The following is a 24,818-nucleotide window of genomic DNA, read 5'->3' on the forward strand; positions in this document are numbered from 1 at the left end:
TTTATTTATTTATTTATTTATTTATTTTTATTATACTTTAAGTTCTAGGGTACATGTGCATAACGTGCAGGTTTGTTACATATGTATACTTGTGCCATGTTGGTGTGCATAAGAAAAGTAGACTGAGACTTTAACTTTTATCCCCAGCAGAGGTCCCTCCTCCTCCTCAAACTCTTTAAATAACTGAGAGTATTGACAGTTATAAAAGACCAGCATGGCCAACATGGTAAAAGCTCATCTCTACTGAAAATACAAAAATTAGCTGGGCATGGTGGTGGGCACCTGTAATGACAGCTACTTGGGAGGCTGAGGCAAGAGAATTGCTTGAACCCAGGAGGCAGAGGCTGCAGTAAGCCGAGGTCGCGCCGTTGTACTCCAGCCTGGGCAACAAGAGCAAAACTCCATCTCAAAAAAAAAAAAAAAAAAGCAAACAAACAAACAGACCATTTGGGCAGGCCGACAGAAAGATTCTATGCAGATCAAGTTCATTATAGAATTTATTGTACTTTAGTATAAAATGAAGCTAACTGTAGTATGTGCCTCCTAGAGTTGTTGTGAATGAGAATCAGCATTGGATGCCAGGCGTTATCATTGCTAATAGTGTAGTGCTGAACAAGGTAGTTGGTTTCCACCTTTCTTCCACCAGAAGTAAATATATTTAAAGTGCCACAGAAGAGACAGGACGATGGGCTAGAAAGTAGCCAGGACAGGCTAGTTCATTAGATAACATGGCCTGGGACTCCAACTTTTCTGAGGCGATGACTGAGCCTAGGCATGAAAAATGAAAATGAGCAAGCCATGTGAAGGTCTGGGAGAAAGAGCAATTTGGGAAGAGTAAAGAGGAACTGTAAAGATCAGACTAGTATGTATATATGTATGTATTTTTGAGAAAGGGTCTTGCTCTGTCACCCAGGCTAGAGTGCACTGGCACGATCACAGCTCACTGCAGCCTTGACTGCCCGGGCTCCAGTGATCCTCCCACGTCAGCTTTCTGAGTAGCTGGGACCACAGGCTAACGCTACCATGCCCAGCTAATTTTTGTATTTTTGTTACAGACTGGGTTTCACCATGTTACCCAGGCTGGTCTTGAACTCCTGAGCTCAAGCATTCCACCCATCTCGGCCTCCCAAAGTGCTGGGATTACAGGTGTGTCACTGCGACTGGCCCAGACAAATAGTTTTAAGGAGCAGAAAGAAACCTGTTGTGTCTAGGGTATGGTGGGGTGGTATGAAAATAAAATTGAGTTTTTTCATTTTTTGTTTTTTTTTGAGATGGAGTTTCGCTCTTGTTGCCCAAGCTGGAGTGCAGTGGCGGATCTCGGCTCACTGCAACCTCCGCCTCCTGGGTTCAAGTGATTCTCCTGCCTCAGCCTCCCGAGTAGCTGGGATTACAGGTGTTAGCCACCATGCCTGGCTGATTTTTGTATTTTTAGTAGAGACGGGATTTCACCATGTTGGTCAGGTTGGTCTTGAACTCCTGACCTCAGGTGATCTGTCTGCCTTGGCCTCCCAAAGTCCTGGGATTACAGGCATGAGCCACTGCACCTGGTGGAAATTTGAGTATTTTAAGCCATAGGCTTAGAAAAAGAGGAGTGTTTTTAAAATATCACTCTTGGCCAGGCATGGTGGCTTATGCCTGTAATCCCAGCAAAATTTGGGAGGCCAAGGTAGGTAGATCACTTGAGTTCAGGAGTTTGGGGCAACATGGCAAAATCCCATCTCTACAAAAAAAAAAAAATTTAGCCAGGTAGGGTGGCATGCACCTGTGGTCCCAGCTACTCAGGAGGCTGAGGTGGGAAGACCACCTGAGGCCGGGGAGGTTGAGGCTGCAGTGAACCATGATTGCACCACTGCCCCAGCCTGGGTGACAGAGCGACACCTTGTCTCAGAAAAACACAGCTGGATGCGGTGGCTCACACCTGTAATCCCAGCACTTTGGGAGGCCAAGGAGGGTGGATCACCTGAGGTTAGGAGTTCAAGACCAGTCTGGCCCACATGGTGAAACCCCATCTCTGCTAAAAATACAAAAATTAGTCAGGCGTGGTGGCACATGCCTGTAATCCCAGCTACTCGGGAGGCTGAGGTGGGAGAATCGCTTGAACTCGGGAGGTAGAGGTTGCAGTGAGTTGAGATCATGCCACTACCCTCCAGCCTGGATGACGGAGTGAAACGCTATCTCAAAAATAAATAAAAATGGAAAAAAAATAGAATTAAGCAAGGCAGTAGAGATGTATGTCAAGATGCAGTCCAGGAAGTTGTCGTCATCTATTGTTTCCTAACTCAAAAAGAGATTTTCTGTTTTTTACTGTGGTCTGAAGAAAAGTTACATCAGCAGTGATCTTCTAGACTGAGCTACTCCATCCAGATCACACTTTTGCTTGCTACGTGATTAAGGATAAAAAGGATTTTCCTTTAGTTTTGGCTAGCTGAAAGGATTAAAGTAAACCAGAGATAGTCAATCTGTTAATGGTAGACTGTATTACAAATTGTGATGATGATATTAATAAGACCTTGATGAAGTTTCAGATGATTTAGCAATTGATATATTCTTAGGTTTTTTTTTTATTATTATGGGCATTTTTTTAAATACAGGAAAGTATAAGGTATAAAGTAAAAACTATACATAATCCAGATATTTCACCACATTTTTAGTAGTTGAAATCATACTGTACAAGTCTCCTGCTTTTTTTCATGCAACATTATAGCATGAGTGTTTTTCCTTGTTATTAAAAGTTTTTAATGAATACATAATAAAAGTATAGGGACCTGCAGTAACTTAATCATTGTTCTATTAGGGAACATTTGAGTTGTTTCTGTTTTTTCCTGCGATGAATAAAACTATGAGGAACAATTTTTGTGTTCTATATTATGTATTTTAAATTCATACTTAATAACTTCTTTAAAAGGTTATATAACCTCTTAGTAACCTCTTTAACAGCTGTTTAGCTTTCATATATCACTGCCTTAGAAATTTTGGAAAATAATTACTGAAATAGTCTCTTAAGTAAGGAGATTGAAATCTGGAAGACAGGCTGCAAGCTTGACTTTGTCTCTGAAGTTAGCCGGAAATAAACTCACATTGCAAGAAATCTTTTTGTTTATTTTAGTTGTTGTTGCGGAAGCAACACATACAGTAGACTGAGTTGTCAGTTTTTGTGAGAGAAAAGGAGTGTCTTTTTGTTGTTATTCGTAGCCTAAAAGTGATGATCAGATTTTCTCTGGAAGCCAGAGTAAGTGGTAGGTGACAAACCAGATTGGATAGAGAGGACAAGTAGTGATCACTGGCAGTGGCCGTTAGGTCATTAGCTACAAAGGCCATGAGAATAAAATAAACACAGAGAAGTGTGGCTGTTCTGAATAGACTGATGATAGGATACCAGGAGCTCTGCAGTCTTGAAGACATAGCCCGTATTTACACAGTTCTGGTCCAGGCCAGTAGAATAGTAAGTGCCAGGGTAAAGACTTCCATATGTAGGTTGTTTAGAAGTTTCCTTGAAAAAAGAGTATCAGTGGTGGGTAATATTTTTCATTCTGTCTCTCTGCTTACTAGAATTAATGAATTCAGTAATTCTTTTTTTGTTGTTTTTTGTTTTGTTTTGTTTTGAGATGGAGTCTTACACTGTCGCCCGGGCTGGAATAGAATGGCACGATCTTGGCTCACTGCAACCTCTGCCTCCCGGGTTCAAGCAATTCTCCTGCCTCAGCCTTCTGCATAGCTGGGATTATAGGCGCCCACCACCACATCTGGCTTATTTTTTGTATTTTTAGTAGAGACGGGGTTTCACTATGTTGGCCAGGCTGATCTGAAACTCCTGACCTTGTGATACACCCACCTTGGCCTCCTAAAGTGCTGGGATTACAGGCGTGAGCCACTGCACCCTGCGGAATTTAGTAATTCTTTAACCAGTGGTTGTGTTTCTATTGCTATGTGTTAGGTATTATATTTGTTTTATTGAGTTAAATGTGCTCTAGTATAGTTGTTATAATATACAGTGTTAAAGGTGGTAAATGTATGTGCCATTTTCTGTCTCGTATTAATGCCAGATGTGTACTTCTAAAGTTGCTAATACCTGAATTTCTACTGGTGTTAAAAATTAAGGACTTTTCAAAACAGCCAGCAAGAAAGCTTTCAAAGATTATGAGGATAGTGTCAAAAGCACTTGGGAGTCAATTTTTAAGAGACCTCTACTGGCCCAAAATAGAACAGTTTGAGCATTATTAGTCAGGATGATGACTAAACTAGATTGAAAAATGCCAAGTAATGTTTAAATTTATGAAGTTTTAATGATATACACACAAATTAAAAATGTGTCACTATTACAGGACCTTGGGTAATTAATGTATTATTTTGAGAACTGGTAAATAAAGGGAAAGAAGCATTTAGTCTGACTTTCCTATATGAACTACTTTTCTGAATAACCAATAAATGACGGATATTTTCTTTGTAGAAGTATTCTGAGTAGTAAATGAAGGAGTAATAAAATTAGTATTGTTTTGTAACCACCTAATGAATAAATGATTCTAGGCATTGAAGAACAGTAGACATTATCATCCCAAATAAATCAACCAGTTACTGTGTGGTTCCTGATAAAAAAACTCATCACCACTTAACAAAGTAGTGTTGACCTAATAAAAAGAGCCTGAAGTTAGATAAAGCCTTTACAGCCATTGATTTATAGAACATATAGAAGAATGGGCTAAACAATACCATAGGAATTCAGTCAGCAAAATTCAGCCTGGGAAATCACCAGGACAAAAATTCAGGACAAACAACCTGGCTTTTTCAACATAAAAATTGCAGTTAAACAGAACAAAACAAAACAAAACAAAAAAAAGCAGACATTCTGTAGCTTAAAAGAGACTTAGGCCGGGCGCGGTGGCTCAAGCCTGTAATCCCAGCACTTTGGGAGGCCGAGACGGGTGGATCACGAGGTCAGGAGATCGAGACCATCCTGGCTAACACGGTGAAACCCCGTCTCTACTAAAAAATACAAAAAACTAGCCGGGTGAGGTGGCAGGCGCCTGTAGTCCCAGCTACTCGGGAGGCTGAGGCAGGAGAATGGCGTGAACCCAGGAGGCGGAGCTTGCAGTGAGCTGAGATCCGGCCACTGCACTCCAGCCCGGGCGACAGAGCGAGACTCCGTCTCAAAAAAAAAAAAAAGAGACTTAAAAGACATCTCAATTAGTCCCAATATGTAAACTTTGTCTGAATCTATTCACGTAGACACTGGAAAAAAATTATAACATTTGTAACAACTGGAAATTTGAAATTGAGAATATTTGATGATATTAAGGATTTTTAAAAAATTTCTGCTAATGGTGTTATGGTTCTTTTAAAGTTTTTGTCTCTTATAAATACATACTGACATATTTATGGATGAAATTATGTCTGAGATTTGCTTCAAATTAATATTGGTGCAGGTAGAGAGGAGATGAAATTGACCATGAGTTGATCATTGTTGAAAGTAGGCAATGAGTACGTGGCAGTTTATTGTGCTGGTTTTTCTGCCTTTGCATATGTTTGAGATTTTCTGTAACGTTTTAGAAACAAAGGAGAACGTTGCAAAAAATCTAGCATCAAGTCATGGAAATGGGTCATCTTCCAAGGAAGGACTTTTAAACTGTGGAGTAATCCCTCTTTAAACATCTTAGCACAAATTCTATGAAAGTATTTCATCAGTGTGTGAAAAAAAAAGTGGCATGTTGTCTTTGTCAGGTAATAATTACAGAAGATATTTTGAATAGGGCTGAACAGTCGGAACACCAGTGGCCAGGATGAAGAAGATGCTTTTCTGGAGTGTGTTTCCTATGAAAATCTGCTTTAGCCCATATTTACTAATTATTTTTGCTAGTAGGCAGCATATTTTAATGTGTAGGAATCTTCTGTTATATTTGCTTTACTGACCCTTTAAAAAATAGACACAAATGACCAAAAACATTCTAGGCCTTCAACAGTTTCCCAAATAAGTAAAAGAATCAGTTGACATCAGAAACTTTTTCAAGGAAGTAAGTTCTAGGCCTGAAACTTGAGTGAATACTTATGTTCCCTTATGCCCTTTGTGCTCTTCATATTATCTTCAACATTAATAATTTATGTTCCTGATGAATTCTCTGAGCCATTAAGAAACGGCTTTTTTTTCAGAATGCATATATCTGCACACACAATACATGAATTAACATTTTTGGAAGATCATTATTAAGCAGTTAAAAAAGTTTCAACTCTTAAATGCTCAACCCTCCATCCTTGGAAAAACTTGACTATCTGTAATGATGTAATTTGATTTCACCTAAAACTTTACAAAATATATGAATATTATCTAGATTGGGTTTTGGGTTCTTTCAAAAGAGGAATTCTCAGTACTCATAGTAAAAAATAAAAGAGAAGGAGGGTCACAGGAAAATAGAGACAAATTTGGTTTTCTTGTACTTGGGTAAATTGTGCAATATATTTTCCTTCTGTATTTGAGCCCTTCAAAGCTCACAATAAACCCAGATGAAGCAGCTGAAGTGCTTTGTAATTAGTCTTCTATTCTTCACTCAATTAAAATTCCCCATATACTGAGGCATCTCACCAAATGTTGATCTAATTATCTGATTAAAAAATCGGTGACAGTATGAATGAATAATATAATTCACTTATTGATTGTGAAATGAAAGAGGAATAAATCTTTAGCTAGTGGAAGAAGGACACAGGATAATTTTGTGTAGGAAGTCTTCCTGACCTTCCCTCCCAGAGTCCTTTATTCTGAAAAGTAATTATACCAAAATTTTTTTAGCTTGCAACTAGCATGCAAAATAAAGGGTATCTATTATGTACTATATACCTTTCAAAATAGCTGACTAGCATAAATATTTTATTTGATTTTTTAATATTTTTAAAAATTTCCAAATAAGTTTACAGGTTAGAGAAAATTAGAATGTTGTCACTAATTTTTCTTTACAAAATGTATTTCCTGTGTACCTAGAAGCAGTGAAACACCTCCTCTGGAGAGGGTGACTTGGCAATTGTGCAGCTGGGAGTTGGTTTGAAATTAAAGTATATATGTTTTTTCTTTTAGAGTGGCAGAATTTAGTGACATTTGGAAGCTTTTCAAACGTGGTTCCCTGTACTCATCCATATATTGGTACACTGAGTCAAGTAAAGTTTTACTCCACAAATGTTCAGAAAGAAGGACAGGGGTCACAAACTCTCAGAGTGGAAAAAGTACCGTCATTTGAAACAGGTATGTATAAATTTTTTAAATGTATTTTTTTCTGTATACTGGAATAGTTTGTGTGAAATTATTTGTTCCCTGAATGTTTGATAGAACTTACTTATAATACTGTCTGGACTGATGTTTTCTTTGTGGGAACTATTAAACCACTTGTTTAATTTCTTTATTTTTTCTGTTTCTTTTGACTCAGTTTTCTATGAAAACTATCTACTTATCTACTTAAACTAAATTTTAATTTATTGGTATAAGGTGTATAATAATATTCCCTGTTTACTCTCAATAGCATATGTAGTTGTGTCCTTTTTTCATTCCTAATATTTGTTTTATTTTCTTGACTAGTCTTCCCAGAGGTTTGTCTTTTATTATTTTTCCAAGTAATTTTTTTTACTTTGAACCATTATATGTTTGTATCCTATATCATCAATTTTTGCTTTTTAATTATAGCCTCCTTGCTGTCTTTTTTTTGTGTTTGTTCTGTCATTATTTTTTTCTCTGTTTTATTGTTTTATAACTTCAACTTTTATTTAGATACAGGAGGGTACATGTGAGGGCTTGTTACATGGGTATTTTGTTTGATGATGAGGTGTGGGGTACACTTGATCTCATCACCCAGATAGTGAGCATAGTACCAAATAGTTTTTCAACCATTGCTGCCCTTTCTCTCTCTGCCTCATCTAGTAGTCCCCAGTACCTATTTTTGCTGTCTTTATGTTCATGTGTACCTAGTGTTTAGTTCCTAGTTATAAGTGAGAATGTGTGGTACTTGGTTTTTTGTTTTCTTTGTTAATTTGCTTAGGATAATGGCCTCTAGCTACATGCATGTTGCTGCAAGGGACATAATTCATTCCTTTTTGTGGCTGCATGGTATTCCATGGTGTATATGTACCATATATTCTTTATCCAGTACACCATTGATGGACACTTAGGTTGATTCCAAGTCTTTGCAATTGTGAATATTGCTGCAATGAACACCAAGTGCATGTGTCTTTTTGGTAGAATAATTTATTTCTTTTTGATATACACTCTCTAATGGGATTGCTGGAGTTCTTTGAGAAATCTCCAAACTGCTTTCCACAGTGGCTGAACTAACTTACATTCCCACTAGCAGTGTATTAAGTATTGACTTTTCTCTGCAGCCTCACTAGCATCTCTTGTTTTTTGGTTCTGTTATTCTGTTATTGTCAGTTAGATACTTAGTTTATTAATATTAACCCTTCCTTCCTTTCTGAAATAGACATTTAAGCCATAACACATCCCACAGTTTTGATATATAATATTTTTATTATTTATAATTCTAAATGTATTCTTATTTCTATTGTGATTCTTCTATGACTTTTTAGTTGTTAAAGTATCATTTTAAATTTACAGATAGATGGAATTTTGTTTATCTTTTGTATTAAATGTTTTTCACAAACTGTGGTCTGTATTGATTCAGTCTTGAAATTTGTTGAGTGTAACATTTTGGTTTAGCAGTTAGTCAGTTTTTCTAAATGATTTTCCTGTCTTGAAAATAATGTGTATTTTTAATTGCTGGTGTGGTGTTTATACACATCAATTCTTATTTTAGTGTTCAATACAAATCTTTGTCCAGTTTTAAAAATTCTTTATTACCAAGGGAGATGTTGGAGTATCAGAGTCTCATGGTAGATTTGATGGTCTTTTTTTATGATTCTGCAAATTTTTGCTTTTTATAATTTGAGGCTGTCATTAGATGCATACATATTTAGAATTATTACATAACACTGATGAATTATACCCTCTATCATTGTGCAGCTACTCTTTTACTTTAGTGACCTCTCCACTACATTTCTTTTGGTTACTATTTTCCCATCCTTTGATTTTAACTGTTTTGTCTTAATACGATCATCTATGTCTTTTAACTGGAAGTTTAGGCAGTTTACATTTACTGTGATCACTGATCTAGTTAAACTTATTTCTACCATTTTATCATGTTTCTTTGTGCTGTTTTCTTAAATTCCTTTTTTGCCTTTTTTTTTTCCTCATTCCATTATCTCCTCTCCAATATTCTCTTTCTTTCATTTGAAAGTTTCAGACTCTGTGTCTGTACTTCAAAGACTAAAGTTAATTGATAAATTTACTTTCCTTCTGAAAAACACAAAAGCTTTAGAGTGCTTTAATTCTGATCGCCTCCTCCAACTTATGTACTGTTTGTTGGCTGATATTTTCTGTCTGTTCTGCTCTTTCTCTGCTATAAAATATACGTTGTTGTTTGCTTAGATTTATTCAGAGTCTTTGTTAGCCACCTTTTCTTATATCTAATCTTTCTGTCTGATGTGCATCCTATAGAAGTTCGTTTAGGTGAGGATCTTTTGTGGGAAAGGCACATTTAAGATGTTACTCAATTGTCTTTTGGCTTCCACTAATTGTTGAGAAGTCAGATGCCTTTGTTTGTGTATCTTTTCTATTTGACAGCATTTTAAAATTTGATTAACTTTAATTTGAAAGTCTTTTTCTTTGGTATAAATGGCAGTTTTATTATGAAGTAACTAGGTATGTATCTCTTTGTATTTATTCTACTTGAGATTTGTTGGGCTTCCTAGATCTGAAGATGGATATTTTTCTACAATTCTGGAATTCTACAGTTCTCTTATTATCCCTTCAGATATTACATCTTCCCGTTTCTGTATTATCTTCTTCTGGAACTTCAGTTAGAAATATGTTACATCATCTTATGTTTTTCATGTCTCTAAACCTCTCTATCATATTTTCTATTTCTTTACCTTTCTGGCCTGCATTCTGTATTATTTCCTCAGGTCTACCAGAATCACTAATTTCCTCTTTAGTTGTCTCAAATATGCTGGTTGATTATGTATGTTGGGTTTTTAACTTAAATGATTATATATATATATGTGCATGTGTGTATATATATGTGTGTGTGTATATAGTGTGTGTGTGTGTGTGTATATATATAGATATAGATATATATATATATCTATATATATATCTATCTTGAGACCAAGTCTCATTCTGTTGCCCAGGCTGGAGTACAGTGGTGTGATCATGGTTCGCTGCAGCCTCGACCTCATGGGCTCGACCTACCTCAGCCCCCCAAGTAGCTGAGAAAACAGGTGTGTGCTGCCATGCCCAGCTAATTTATTTTTGTATTTTGTAGAGACAAGTTCTCTCTGTGTTGCCCAGGCTGGTCTTGAAGTCCTGGGCTCAAGCAATCCTCCTGCCTCAGCCTTCCAAAATGCTGGCATTACAGGGGTGAGCCACCATACCGGCCATATTTTTCATTTTTAGAAATTGTTTTTTACCTTGCTTGGTTGGTCTTTAATTCTTTGGTTGTATTTTCAGACTTACCTTTTATTAGATACATTAAACGTAACTATTTTATATTTTTAACAGAAAATTCTGCTATATGAAATCTTTTTGTTTCTCACTATATGATCCTTTTCTTACCTTTTTTGCTCTTATTCGTGATGTCATAACTGTGTTTTATAACTGTGAGTTGTTCATTTTCCATGATGTTTTTGCATCTTGAAAGTATTTGATGTTTATCTGGAATGAAAATGACTTTCTGCCTGGAAGGATTTGTTTTTGCTTTTATATGCTACTCTCCAGTAGCATTATTGGGACCACATTAAATTCAGTTCTCTGCTTGAGATTTACATTGTGAATTCAGATGTATACTTGTGTTAGGGTTCACTTGTCTGTAGGATTTTCAGAGGAGTAGTTTTTTCTTCCCCACTATTTAACACCAAAATACAGACAGGCCAGTTTCCTTGCTGTTCCCTTCTATGTGTATTATTTATTTCTAGTTCATAGTGATTCCATGGCTGTGGCTTTTTACTTCAGTGTCCCCTGTTAGACTCCTTATCTTGGGCACAACCTAGTCTTATTCTCTGGTCTTCCATGTCCCTTGTAGGTCTGGAGGTAGAAATAAGCTCAAAGAATCCAAGCTTCAATAGAAATCAAGGGAGAGCTGGCTTTGATGTGTTCGTTTATTCTGTAGAGGTTCTACTTTCACTTCATTTTTGCCGTTTTCATATAATTTTTTGCTAGACTAACAATGCATTTAAAAAGATTTTGCTTGAGGTACAATAAAAGGAAGCATTAAAGGAAGTCCTTTATTCATTAATTTACTTAAGAAGTATTTATTGAGCACTTTTTATATGACAGAAAATGAGAATGACTCAGAGCTGATACTAAAGCAGAAAATTAAGCAAACAAATATTGTATTGTAACATTTAGCCCTGTATTCATATGTTCTGCATCTGTGGATTCAGCCAAACAAGGATCAAAGGATTTGGGGGGGAAATGGATGGCTGCATCTGTACTGAACATATGCAGACATTTTTTCTTGTCATTGTTTCCTAAACAATACAATATAACAATGGTTTACTTAGCATTTGCATTGAATTAGGTATTATAAGTTATCTAGAAATGACTTAAAGTACATGGGAGGATGTTCATAGGTTATATGCAAATACTGTACCATTTTATAAGGTGGACTTGAGCATCCATGGATTTTGGTATCTATAGGGAGGTCCTGGAACCAATCCCCAACAAATACTGAGGGATAACCAGACTGTGATAGGGGAAATTCATTGTGCTGCAGGGGCACATAGGAGAGGCACTTAACCAAGTTTTGAGTGGTTAGGAAAGCTTTCCATAAGGAAATGATACCTACTTGGAGACATGAAAGAAAAGTAGGTATTGGCCAGGTGTGGTGGCTCACACCTGAAATCCTAGCACTTTGGGAGGCCAAGGTGGGTTTGAGACCAGCCTGAGCAAGATGGTGAAACTCTTGTCTGTACAAAAGATACAAAAATTATCTGGGCATTGTGTACACCTGTAGTCCCAGCTACTCAGGAGGTTGAGGTGGGAGGGTCACCTGAGCCTGAGAAGTCAAGGTTGCAGTGAGCCATGATAGTGCCTCTGCACTCTAGCCTGGGCAACAGAGTGAGACCCTGTCTCAAAACACACACACACACACACACACACACACACACACACACACACACACACACACACAAAAGTAGGTATTGGTGTGGTGAATGGTGGAAAAAGGAGGTAAAATTCCTGGAATAGTGAGTAGAGGATTTGGTGGTGTTGGTAGCATTGAAAGTACAAGAGAAGGTAATCCATCTTCCATATTCCTTTTAATTTTTTTTCTACCACTCTCTTGCTTACTCATTATGTGTCAGCCAAAGCAGTCTCCCTTTTTCTCAGCCATGTTCTGAGAAAATGGCAAGAGTCAAGCAGTGGTCAGATCGGACTCTTGTTCAGGAGTTTGGACTTTGTTTTGTAGGTAGTGGGAATAACAGAGTATTATTAATACAAGTAGGGGAGTGCCAAGACCAGCTCGGTCGGAGAGACCCTAACCCAGCGGCACTGGAGGAATTAAAGACCCACACACAGAAATATAAAGGTGTGAAGTGGGAAATCAGGGGTTTCACAGCCTTCAGAGCTGAGAGCCCCGAACAGAGATTTACCCACGTGTTTATTAACAGCAAGCCAGTCATTAGCATTGTTTCTATAGATATTCGATTAACTAAAAGTATCCCTTATGGGAAATGAAGGGATGGACCGAATTAAAGGAGTACGCTGGGCTAGTTAACTGCAGAAGGAGCATGTCCTTAAGGCACAGATTACTGATGCTCTTGTTTGTGGCTTAAGAATGCCTTTAAGTGGTTTTCGCCCTGGGCGGGCCAGGTGTTCCTTGTCCTCATTCCAGTAAACCCACAACCTTCCAGCGTGGAGCGTTATGGCCACCATGAACATGTCACAGTGCTGCAGAGATTTTGTTTATGGCCAGTTTTGGGGCCATTTATGGCCAGATTTTGGGGGTCCTGTTCCCAACAGGGGAGATACTTGATCAGATTTAAGGTTTTAGAAAGATAACTAGTTACAAAATGGCAAACATATTGCAAAGGAGGGAGATTGAAAGTAGTAGTACAAATGGAGTTCTGGACTAGGATAATGGCAATGCTTTTTTTTTTTAAAGGAGTAGATGACCTTAAGAGATCTAGGAGCTGAATAATTAGGACTTAGTAATTGAGTCTGGGGGATGAAGAAGGGGGTCAAGCCAAGGGCAGTGCTTGGTTACTGTTTGGCCAATTGTCTAGAGGATTTCAATAATTTCTAAAATTAGGAAATTAGGAGTACCGAGTTGGAGGATATTTTAATGAGATGCTGATGATGGCTTGGTTTGGACATCCGAATTATAGATGCCTATGGAAGATCTTAACAGATGATGCAGTGACCAGTAGGCAGTTGGTTATCCAGTGAATCTACTAGTCACTGCATCATCTGTTAAGATGTCACACATCAGGTTGGGCGTGGTGGCTCATGCCTGTAATCTCAGCACTTTGGGAGGCCGAGGTGGGCCAATCACGAGGTCATGAGATGAAGACCATCCTGGCTAACCTGGTGAAACCCCATCTCTACTAAAAATACAAAAAATCAGCCGGGCATGGTGGCAATCACCTATAGTCCTAGCTACTTAGGAGGCTGAGGCAGGAAAATTGCTTGAAACCAGTCGGGAGGGATTGCAGCGAGCTGAGATCGCGCCACTGCACTCTAACCTGGGCGACAAAGCAAGACTCCATCTCAAAAAAAAAAAAAAAAAGACATCACGCGTCTTAACACAACTAGTATCCTACTTCAAGCCATCATTATCTCTTGTCTGATTTACTGTGGTGATATTCTCCCTGGGATCTCTGTTTCCATTCTTGTTCTTCTGTAGTTCATTTTTCACATAACAAATGTGGTCTTTTTAAAAACATATCATGTCACTTTTTTAATTAAAACTCTCCATTGGCTTCTAGTTACCCATAGAACAAAGTCACGATTGCTAGAATAAAATTAAAATTTATTAATCTGACTCTCAGAGTTCTCTCTAGCTGATCTGGCTTCCATATTCCTCTTTATTTCCTTCTACTACTCTCTTGCTTGTTCATTATGTTTCAGCCAAAGCACTCTCCTTTTGGTTCTGAGAAAATGGCAAGCTTATTGTTATAGGGCCTTTGCTCTAGTTGCTTTCTCTTTCCAAGGTGCCCTTCTTCGCATGGCTTAACCTCTTTCGGTCATTCATATCTCAGTTTAAATGTCACCTCTGCATAGAGACATTTTAAAGTCACTCAACCTAAAGTAGCTACCCAGTAAGTCTTTAATACTACCGTAATTTAATTTTCGGCATAGGTAGCACTTACTCCTGATTGATGTTTTCAATATTTTATTTATTTCCTCATCACCTACATGTTTGCAAGCTCCATGACAACATGAACCTCAGTGCCTTGCTGATAGTAGGGACATAGTAAATATTTATAAGTGAGTGAATGCTTAGTGTTCTAACCTGGAGCTAAAGATTTAGGAGTTTTTACCTATACATACATGGTAACTGAAACCACGGGTCTGTTTGAGACAGTGCGGGGAGTGTTTAGAGTGAGAAGAGATCTTCTAGTGTAAAATCCCCCACATGGGTGAGGGACAGGTAGAAGAGGAGCCTGCAAAGAAGACTTGAGAAGGAGTGGCTGGAGAAAAACCATACTATCTGTGTCAGGAGAAGACAGTGTTTGAAGAGTAATAAACATTTCAAGACCATTTTTCCTTTAGTTAGATGTCTTTCACAGGGGAAGATTTTACAGGTTCCTTGAGAAACCTGTATATATTTTAATGGTTCCTTGTTTTCATTATTTTTCCTAAGCCTCATCCTCCCTTTGGGTTTACCTGTGCAATTTCTTCTCTTTCTTTTGTGGTGATGGAGAACTGCTGGGGTAAATATTGATTAAGTGATTTTATGCAATGAAAGAATGCAGAGTGTAATGAGTCCCTAAGTTCCAGAAATAAGCATGTTTATTAGAACATAGTTAAGGGAAAAGAAATAGGGATGAAATAATATAATTAAGGGTAAAATATGTTATAATGCTCTGCAGAGGTGAACATAGACAAAGGGGAAAATATTTAATATGGTTCCACCATTCAGAATCTTTCAAATTGAGATCCATGATTAAGTTTCTTTTTTCTCTGCTGACTGGAATAAAAATGTTAGTTTATTTTCTTACATTAGAAATGTATTGTTTATTGACAGTTATATTTTGGGCTCAATTTTTCAGTACTTGCTTAGGCCACATTAGACCTTGTTAGCCATCAGATAGAGAGCAAGTAATTGCTTGATTGAAAGGTAATTTGTATATTTAAGGATTTGAGATTAAGTTTTGAATAATTCAAATCACATGATGAAGTCAGGAACGGCTCATTAAGAAGCAGAGACTTGCTAAGGAATCCTTAAGTTTTTAAGGAGCATTCAGATGTGTTAAATTTTGGTAAAATTAGTTTTAATTTTGCTAATGACAGCAGATGTGTGGCAAACAGCCAGCGTTGGGTTTGAGCTTAAAACAAATGTCTAGAGATATTCATGGATAGAATGTTTGGTTACTGATTGAAATCATAAAGATTCTACTCCAGTGATGCAGTGTGAGTTTATTAAGTTGGTGCTATGTAAATTAAGTATTCATACATGTGTTTAAGCCGTTTACTAGCATTCTTGTTTGTGCTGTATAACACTATATATTTAGTAACATCTAGACAGTTTGTAGTGAGAAGAATATCCAGAAATACATAGCTTAGAGCAACTCATTTTATGTGATTTAGTTGAATAAATTTGAGCATTGTAGAAACTACCATTGTTTCTGAAATTTTTGACAGTAGCTATCAGTTGTTTGGACATTAGGTAAGTTTTGAAAATGTATTATTCTACCTTTTTCCCTTCACTCTTCTCTGCCCTGCTCTCTGTTTCCCAAAACTAAATTGTAAGAAATGGATATATAGATTCTACAGATAAAGATAGTTTAGAATTTGCTTGCTGTGTAGCCAGACAAAAATAAAATAATAATAATTTAACTTTTCAAGGTCAAATGTAGTTAGTAAATAGAAGTGTTTTTAAGCTTATCTTCAGTTTACCAGTATGACATCATAACCTACTTAGGATTTGACAAATACTTAAAGTCTTTTTAGATTTTCTGTACATGCTTTAGGTATCAAAACATACTGTATTTTGGTCAAGTGCAGTGGCTCACACCTGCAATCTGGCACTTTGGGAGGCCAAGGTGAAGGATTCCTTGAGGTCAGGAGTTTGAGACCAGCCTGGGTAACATGTGGAGACACTGTCTCTACAAAAAATAATTATCCAGGTGTGTTGGCATGTGCTTGTAGTCCCAGCTACTCGGGAGATTGAGACGGGAGGATCACTTGAGCCCAACAGGTTGAGGCTGCAGTGAGCCCTAATTGTGCCACACTCCAGCCTGGGCGACACAGCAAGATCCTGTCTCAAAAAAAAAAAGATAAAATAAGCACACACACAGTATTTAGTCATTTTCCAAGTGGTTTTCACTGCAAAACAATTGCCAAGAAATATACTAAAAATTACGTGTAAAATATTTTGCTTTTATTTCAAATAGGGCTTTGCTTTTGTTAGTGCTTAATATATTGGCATTTAATTGCTTCACATAAGCTTTGAAAGAGGTAACTCAATGGATAGGCAGAACTTCTGATCACAGTGGTATTGTGAATACATGCTTTGAGGCACCTGTTCTTCTAACCACTCATTTGAATAATAAAGTATAAAAAGAGAAAATTGAAGACACAGTTGGACTAAAAAAAGACATGTTATATCAAAGAAATGGAACAGAAGCTTCTGGACTCTGGGTCTGTAACCTGGAAGTGGCAGCTAGGAGTCTGGCTTGTTTGGAGTAATGTGCTACATGTGCTACGTGAATAGCAAGGTACTGGAGTCAGACTCACTATTTGAACTTATCCACCCACCCCCATAGAAGAAGGCTGAAAATAGCTAATTCCAGTTGCTACCCAAGACTGTGTCTTATAGGAGGCTGTAGGTCTAGGGAGGCAAGGAGAAGACCAATGTACTAGTCCATTCTCCTGCTGCTATGAAGAAATACCTGAGCCTGGGTGATTTATGAAGAAAAGAGGTTTAATTGACTCACAGTTCCACGTGACTGGGGAGGCCTCAGGAAACTTAAAATCATGGCAGAAGGCACCTCTTCACAGGCTGGCAGGAAGGAGAATGAGTGCAAATGGGAAATGCAAGACACTTAGAAAACCATCAGATCTCATGAGATTCACTCACTATCATGAGAACAGCATGGGAGAAATTGCCACATGATCGGATTACCTCCTCCTGGTCCTGCCCTTCACACGTGGGGATTATGGGGATTATAATTCAAGGTGAGATTTGGATGGGGACACAGAGCCAAACCATATGAACCAGGAACTGAAACCTGCTGTTTCCTGGCTTAGAGACTGGCTTGAGGGGAAGGAATTTCAAACTGGCAATGTGAGATCAAACTGGCAATATGAGTTCTGCATAGAGGTATTAGACTGAACTCTGAGCACAAGAATGTGAAGAGGAGAATGAAGGATATACCCTGTATTCAGGGTAAGATGGTGAACTCTGAAATTTCAAAGTACATGAAGAATCCTAATGCTACGAAAGCCAACAGAATCAACAAATGTGAATTAATTCCAGATGAAGCTAAAATAACAGCTTCAATTGCTTTAAAATAAGTTTAATGTTCTCAAAAGGTTAAATGAAGGACTCATAATCATTAAAAATGACAGGGAGTTTTGAAACACAAACTTGCAGAAATAAAACCAGAGCAAATAATTAGGAAAAGGAGACAATTAAAAATCTTAGAAATGAAAGCGTAGCCACTGAAGTAAAAATGTAGTAAACTAAATAGTCATTGTCAGTAGGAAAGTTAGCAAATTGAAATTCAGTCTGAAGGCACATAGGAAGGCAAAAGATTTTCCAAAATTGAAAGCATTTAAGAGCATGCAGCTCTAGCCTACATTTAATAGGTAGAGAAATGGCGAGGAATCGATATATGAAGAGATAATGGATTAGAATGTTTTAGAATTTGAGAAAACAGGAATTCTCAGATCAAAATATGTTTTGAGTACCAAGCAGGATAAATAAAAGAAATCCACCCCAGACACTTTGTAGAGAAACCACAGATTTAAAACCAAAACACGAAACAACCGAACTTAAAAGCTGACAAAGAGAAAATCAGAATACTATCAGCCTAATTGTTGTTCTACTGAGGTAGACTTTTACCTGCAAAATATGCAGAAAGCAAAGATGGGGGAGTGATTTGGAGTAATATCCAGGAAAGAGTAAGAGGAAAAAATGAATGCTACTCTAGAATTTTATAGTGATCTAAATAATCCTTATAAAGTGAAGGTAAAAATAGGAATGTTATCATACATATAAAGATGAATGTCATTTTAAAAAAAACTTATTTTCTAAAATTTTGGGAGGTACATAGTAGGTGTATATATGGAGTACATGAGCTGTTTTGATACAGGCATGCAATGTGAAAGAAACACATGATGGAGAATGGGGTATCCATCCCCTCAAGCATTTATCCTTTGATTTATAAACCAGTTACATTCTGTAAGTTATTTTAAAATATGCAATTAAGTTATTGCTGACTATAGTCACCCTAATGTACTATCAAATAGTAAGTCTTACTCTATTTTTTTAATCTGTTAACCATCTTCATCTCCCAAATATTAGAGTCATTTTACTAATCAACCCCTCCACATTAAAAAACAAACAAGCAAACAAACAAACAAACAAAAACTCTTAAAGCATATACTCCTGCAAGATGCAGAAGAAACCCTGAGTTACAGAAGGGATGAGATATCCAACAGACAACGATGAACAAGAAATGGATAAAATGTCCTGGTAAAACTATTGATAATAAAACAGTAAACTTTCTTTTAATATTAAATGCTAAAACTATAATCAACCAGGCTCTGTGGCTGAGGTACTATAACCAGGCTCAGTAACTCAGGCCTGTACTCCCAGCACTTTGAGAAGCTGAGGTGGGAGGATCGCTTGAGCCCAGGAGTTTGAGACCAGGCTGGGCAACATAGTGAGACCTCATCTCTACAAAAAATTTAAAAATTAGCTTGGTGTGATAGTGTTCACCTCTTGTCCCAGCTACTAGAGAAGCTAAGGTGGGATCACTTGAGCCCAGGAGTTGGAGATGGCAGTGAGCTATGATCTCGCCACTGCACTACAGCCTGAGTGACATAGCAATATCCTGACCCTTAAAAAAATAATAATAATAGTATGATGGAAGACATTTAGATCACTATGAAATTCTAGAGAAACATTTATTTTTCCTCTTACTCTTTCCCAGGTATTATTCCAAATCACCCCCTACCCACCTTTGCTTTCTGGGCAACAAGAAAAAACTGTGGAGGAATTATATTACCTGACTTCAAATTGTACTACAGGGCTTTAATAATCTAAACAGCATAGGTTTAGGTTACTAAACCTAAATCCTTTGTGCTGTTTTACTGGCATAGAGACAAACACATAAACCGATGGAACAGAATATGGAGCCCATAAGTGAATCCATAGATACACAGTGAACTCATTTTCGACAGATGTGCCAGAAACATACATTGGGGAAAGGAGTGTCTATTCAACAAATGATGCTGGGGAAAATTGGATATCCATTTGCAGAAGCATGAAACTAGACCCCTTCTCTCGCCATATACAAAATCAAATAAAATGGATTAAAACTGAAATCTAAGACCTTGAATGATGAAACTACTTAAAGAAAACATTGGGGAAACTCTCCAGGACACTGGGCTGGGCAAAGATTTCTTGAGTTAGATCCCACAAGCAAAGGCAACCAGAGCAAAAATGGGCAAATGGGGTCACATCAAGTTAAAAGGCTTCTGCACAGCAAAGGCAACAGTCAACAAAATGAAGAGACAACCCACAAAATGGGAGAAAATATTTGTAAACTGTCAATCTCACCAGAATATATAAGGAACTTAAATAACTCTAGGGGGAAAAAAATCTAATAATCTGATTAAAATGTGGGCAAAAGATCTCAAGAGACGTTTTCAAAAGAAAATATGCAAGTGGCAAAAAGGTATATGAAAAAGTGCTCAATATCACTGATCATCAGAGAAGTGCAAATCAAAACAATAATGAGATATCATCTCACTCCGGTTCAAAGGGCTTTTATCCAGAAGACAGGCAATAACAAATGCTGGTGAGGAAGTGGAGACAAGAGAACCCTTGTACATTATTGGTGGGAATGTAAATTAGTACAGCTACTATGAAGACCAATTTGGAGGACCCTCAAAAAACCAAAAATAGAACTACCAGCAATTCCACTACTAGGTATATTCCTAAAAGAAAGGAAATCATACAAAAAATTAGCCGGGTGTGGTGGCACATGCCTGTAGTCCCACCTACTAAGGAGGCTGAGACAGGAGAATCGCTTGAACCCAGGAGGTGGAGGTTGCGGTGAGCTGAGATCGTGCCACTGCACTCCAGCCTGGCGACAGAGTGAGACTCCCTCTCAAAAAAAAAAAAAAAGGAAATCGGCATATCAGAAGAGCTATCTGCATTCCCATGTTTATTGCAGCACTGTTCACAATAGCCAAGATTTGGAAGCAAACTAAGTGTCCATCAGCAAATGAATGGATAAGGAAAATGTAGTCTATGTATACAGTGGAGTATTATTTAGGCCTGAAAAAGAGTAAGATCCTGTCATTTGCAGCAATACGGATGGAACTGGAGGTTGTTACCTTAAGTGAAATAAGGCAGGCACAGAAAGGAAAAGGGCATGTTCTCACTTATTTGTGGAGCTAAAATTAAAACAAGTAAATTCATGGAGAGAGAGAGAAGAATGATGGCAACTAGGGACTGGGAAAAATAGTGGGAGGTGGAGAGTGAGGATGGTTAATGGGTACAAAACTACAATTAGATAGAATGAATAAGATCTAGTGTTTGATAGCACAACAGGGTCACTGCAGTCAGCAATAATTTATTGTACATTTAAAAACAACTAAAAGTATAATTGAGTTGTTTGTAACACAAAAGATAAATATTTGAGGTGATCGATGCCCCATTTACCCTGATGTGATTATTACACTTTGTATGCCTGTTTCAAAATACCTCATGTACCCCATAAGTATATAAACCTACTATGTACCCATAAAATTAAAATAAAAAAATTAAAATATAAAAGCAAATGTAACCAAAACCCAACAAATTAATAATAAAAGTTTTTTTTAAAGAAAAATAATGTTAAACAATAGAAATATAGTCTTGGAAATTCTAAATAGCAATTGGGAGGACAATATAGAAAACTTTCAATCTAAGAGATGGCAGGAAAAGCGAAATAAAAATAAAAGCAAAGAAAACAAAATGGTAAACTGAAAACAATAAGATGTCAGAAGTACAAATGTACCACAGTTAAGTAGTCAGACTTAGTGGTGTTCCATATCGTTTAAATGAACTCATAATCTACATATGTGGAATTAGTTAATTTCTGTTTCATTCCATGTTTTCAGAGACTTATATTCTGAGTCCCCTACTATCTCATCTGCTCAAGGACTTTGCTTTTGGGATTATTCTGTTAGCCTACTTTATATTTTCTTCATGGTTATTGCATCATTCCCATCTCTATGTAAAATGCAGTCAACCTTTCCTTGATTCATTCTCTTTTTCAGCTCCTGCTGAAAGTCCAAATACTGCTTCCATTTAATCTCCTATTTTCTCCTCAACTACTGTGTCCATTCCCATTCTTGTCCAGAAACTGCTGTTTTCAGGAGGTTCCAGTGATCTGCATGTTGGTAATCCATTATCTACTCCTTTTTTACCCCCTAGAAAAATACACAAATACCTACACATAAAATTAAATATTGTTCTAAACACAGGCAATACAGGAAAGTGGTTAAGAGTATAGAGTAATCAAAATAACTGTACCTCCATGTTTAAAATACTAGCTGTGTGACTATGGGAGAATTTACAAAACCTTTCTATGCCGCAGTTTCCTCATAATAAGGAAAACTGGCTCTGTGACTTTGGGGGAAGTTATAATAATCTCTGTGTCTCAGTTTCCTCATAAGATGAAGATAATAGTATTTTCACTCAGAGCAATTTTGGGACAATTAAATGAAATAATTTGTAAAGTGCATAGGACAGTACATGGCACATGTTAAATACTTAGTAAATGTAGCCATTCTTCATAAACTCTGAAATATTAATTGAATGAGGATATAAATATAATGGAAACTGTTTTAAGGGTGAGACTTTTACAATGTATTTGATACATACAAAAGGATATTATAATGCATATATGTTAAAAAACATAAAATCAAACCTTGGAATTTACTACTCAAGCTAAGAACTTCACTGTCTTGATCACATCCTCACATCTCCATTTGTCCTATGTATCCATGTGAAAAAAAAGGAAATAGCTTTGTACATTTGTATATAGCCCTGATTGTTTATTTTTGCTTGTTTGTGAACTTCATTGTGATAGCTTATTGTATGTGTTCTTTTGTGATTTACTTCTTTCATTAAATTTAGTTGCTAAGATTTATCTTATTGGTGTGTGTGTCTGGTTCATTAATTTTCTTGGAGATAATTATAGCACATACTGCTCAGGGATGTTGTATAAGTTAAATGAGTTGATACATGCTTAGATTAGTACTTAGCACACAGTAAAAGCTCAGAGAAAGATGGCCATTATTATGTTTGTTATTATTCATTGCTGTATGAAATGTTGTATGAATATAACATGTTCTATCTCTCTATCTATCTATCTATTATTTTGCTAATGGGCAGTACTCTGAACACTCACGTACCTCTGTCCTTGTGCCCTCGTGCAAGAGTTCCTTGAAGCCAAATATATTGACTTAGAAGAATTGCTGGGTCATAATTTATGCCTATGTTCAACTATAGTAGATAATGCCTACTTGTTTACCAAGGTATTGTGCCCGTTTATATTTCCACCAGCAGTGTATGCGTTTTCATTGTGCCATACCCTTGCCAATATTAGATATTGTCATATTTTCCTTTTTCTTGATCTGATGGTTATAAAATAGCATCTTGTGATTTCATTTGGACTCTATTAAATGATGAGGCAGACATTTTTTCAAATGTTTATTGGTTATTTGTATATCCTTTTCTCTGCAAGATTGTCCTTCCTGTTTTTTTCTAATGGATTGTCATTTTCTTGATCTAGAGGACTTATTTAAATATTCTTGATTACTTTTGTTGATTCTATTTGTTGGAAATATCTTCTCTCAGTTTGAGGCCTTTCTTTTTTCTGTTTTTTATGGGATTATTTAATAAAGTTTTTCTGAGTTTTAATTTAGCAGAAATTTATCCAGTTTTTCTTGTGTTGTTTATATCTTGTTTAAGAAATCTTTCTGTACCATAAAAGTTTTCTATATTGTCTACTATGAGGCATGTAAATACCTTAACATTTAAATAATTAATCAATCTACCTGTAATTGTTTTTTCTTTATGGGGGGAAGTAGATTCAAATTTTCTTATTTAATGTATTTTTTTGTAGGTATAGGGTTGTAGAGTTGTCCCAGTCCCACTTGATAATCCTTCTTTATTCATTGAATGGTATCTCTGTACAGTTTTAAATGGAAGAACTGCGCATTCTTTTGTTCCTTAATTTAAAAATGCATTTAAACGTTCACCATTAAAGACAATGTTTGTTGTAGGTTTGTTTTACCCTTTAAATTCCTTTTTGTCCTAATTTTCTTTTTTTTTTTTTGAGACGGAGTCTCGCTCTGTCGCCCGGGCTGGAGTGCAGTGACCGGATCTCAGCTCACTGCAAGCTCCGCCTCCCGGGTTCACGCCATTCTCCTGCCTTCCCGAGTAGCTGGGACTACAGGCGCCCGCCACCTCGCCCGGCTAGTTTTTTGTATTTTTTAGTAGAGATGGGGTTTCACCGTGTTAGCCAGGATGGTCTCGATCTCCTGACCTCGTGATCCACCCGTCTCGGCCTCCCAAAGTGCTGGAATTACAGGCTTGAGCCACCGCGCCCGGCCATTTTTGTCCTAATTTTCTAAAAGCGTTTGAGATTTGCATGGATGTTGAATTGTATTAAATGCTTTTTTTTTAGCTTCTGAAATGATTGTACAGTTTCTCTTCTTTAATCTGCTAATGAGATAAATAGCTATTGTAATGTTTAACTACTCTTACATTCTTAAGATGAATCCAACATGGTCTATGATACGTTGTCGTTTTTATGCATTGCTATATTACATTGGCTAATATTAATTAAGTTTATAGAGTTGTGTGAAAGCAGTTGTTCAGTGTAAACTTGTTTTAATAAACTTTACAGCAGAAGATATCGGCGCAGAACTCAAAGCTCCACTTAAGCAAGAACCTCTCCAAGTAAGAGGTAAATATATTTTATCCTATTTTTTATTACAGAAATGTTTTGAATTAAATATATAACATTGGTTTATGTAGAGGTCTTCATAGTTATATTATTCTAAGAGTATAGTTTATTTTTGCTTTTATTTAAATAGATTGACCATAAGGATTTATTCTCTTACATATTAAAGTAATTTTCCATTAAATTTATTTTGCATTTTTGTCACAAATTTTTTCAAAAGCCCAAAGAAAGGAATAATGGCAAATAAGAATCATCAATTGCATTATCAGTTTTAGAAGAGTAATGCAATTAAAGAACAAGAGGCCCACACCTTTCAGCTACTGCTTATTCAAATCCAGGTAGAGTTTGGCCGTTCTTGTCTGACTTTCTTTTCTGGGAGA

The 24,818-nt window shown here is 36.8% G+C and overlaps 1 protein-coding gene across 1 annotated transcript in view; it reads left to right on the plus strand.

Annotated features, from left to right (window-relative positions):
- Positions 1-24,818, plus strand: part of SLC30A9 (solute carrier family 30 member 9) — a 109,182-nt gene that overhangs the window by 4,526 nt on the left and 79,838 nt on the right. Inside the window, exons 2-3 of the mRNA XM_017854767.1 lie at positions 7,058-7,222; positions 24,382-24,441. Of these exons, the coding sequence (XP_017710256.1) occupies positions 7,058-7,222; positions 24,382-24,441 (225 nt within the window). The remainder of the gene's footprint in view (positions 1-7,057; positions 7,223-24,381; positions 24,442-24,818) is intronic.

This window comes from Rhinopithecus bieti, unplaced genomic scaffold, assembly GCF_001698545.2.
Source record: "Rhinopithecus bieti isolate Rb0 unplaced genomic scaffold, ASM169854v2 scaffold_2339, whole genome shotgun sequence".
Lineage (NCBI taxonomy): Eukaryota > Metazoa > Chordata > Mammalia > Primates > Cercopithecidae > Rhinopithecus > Rhinopithecus bieti.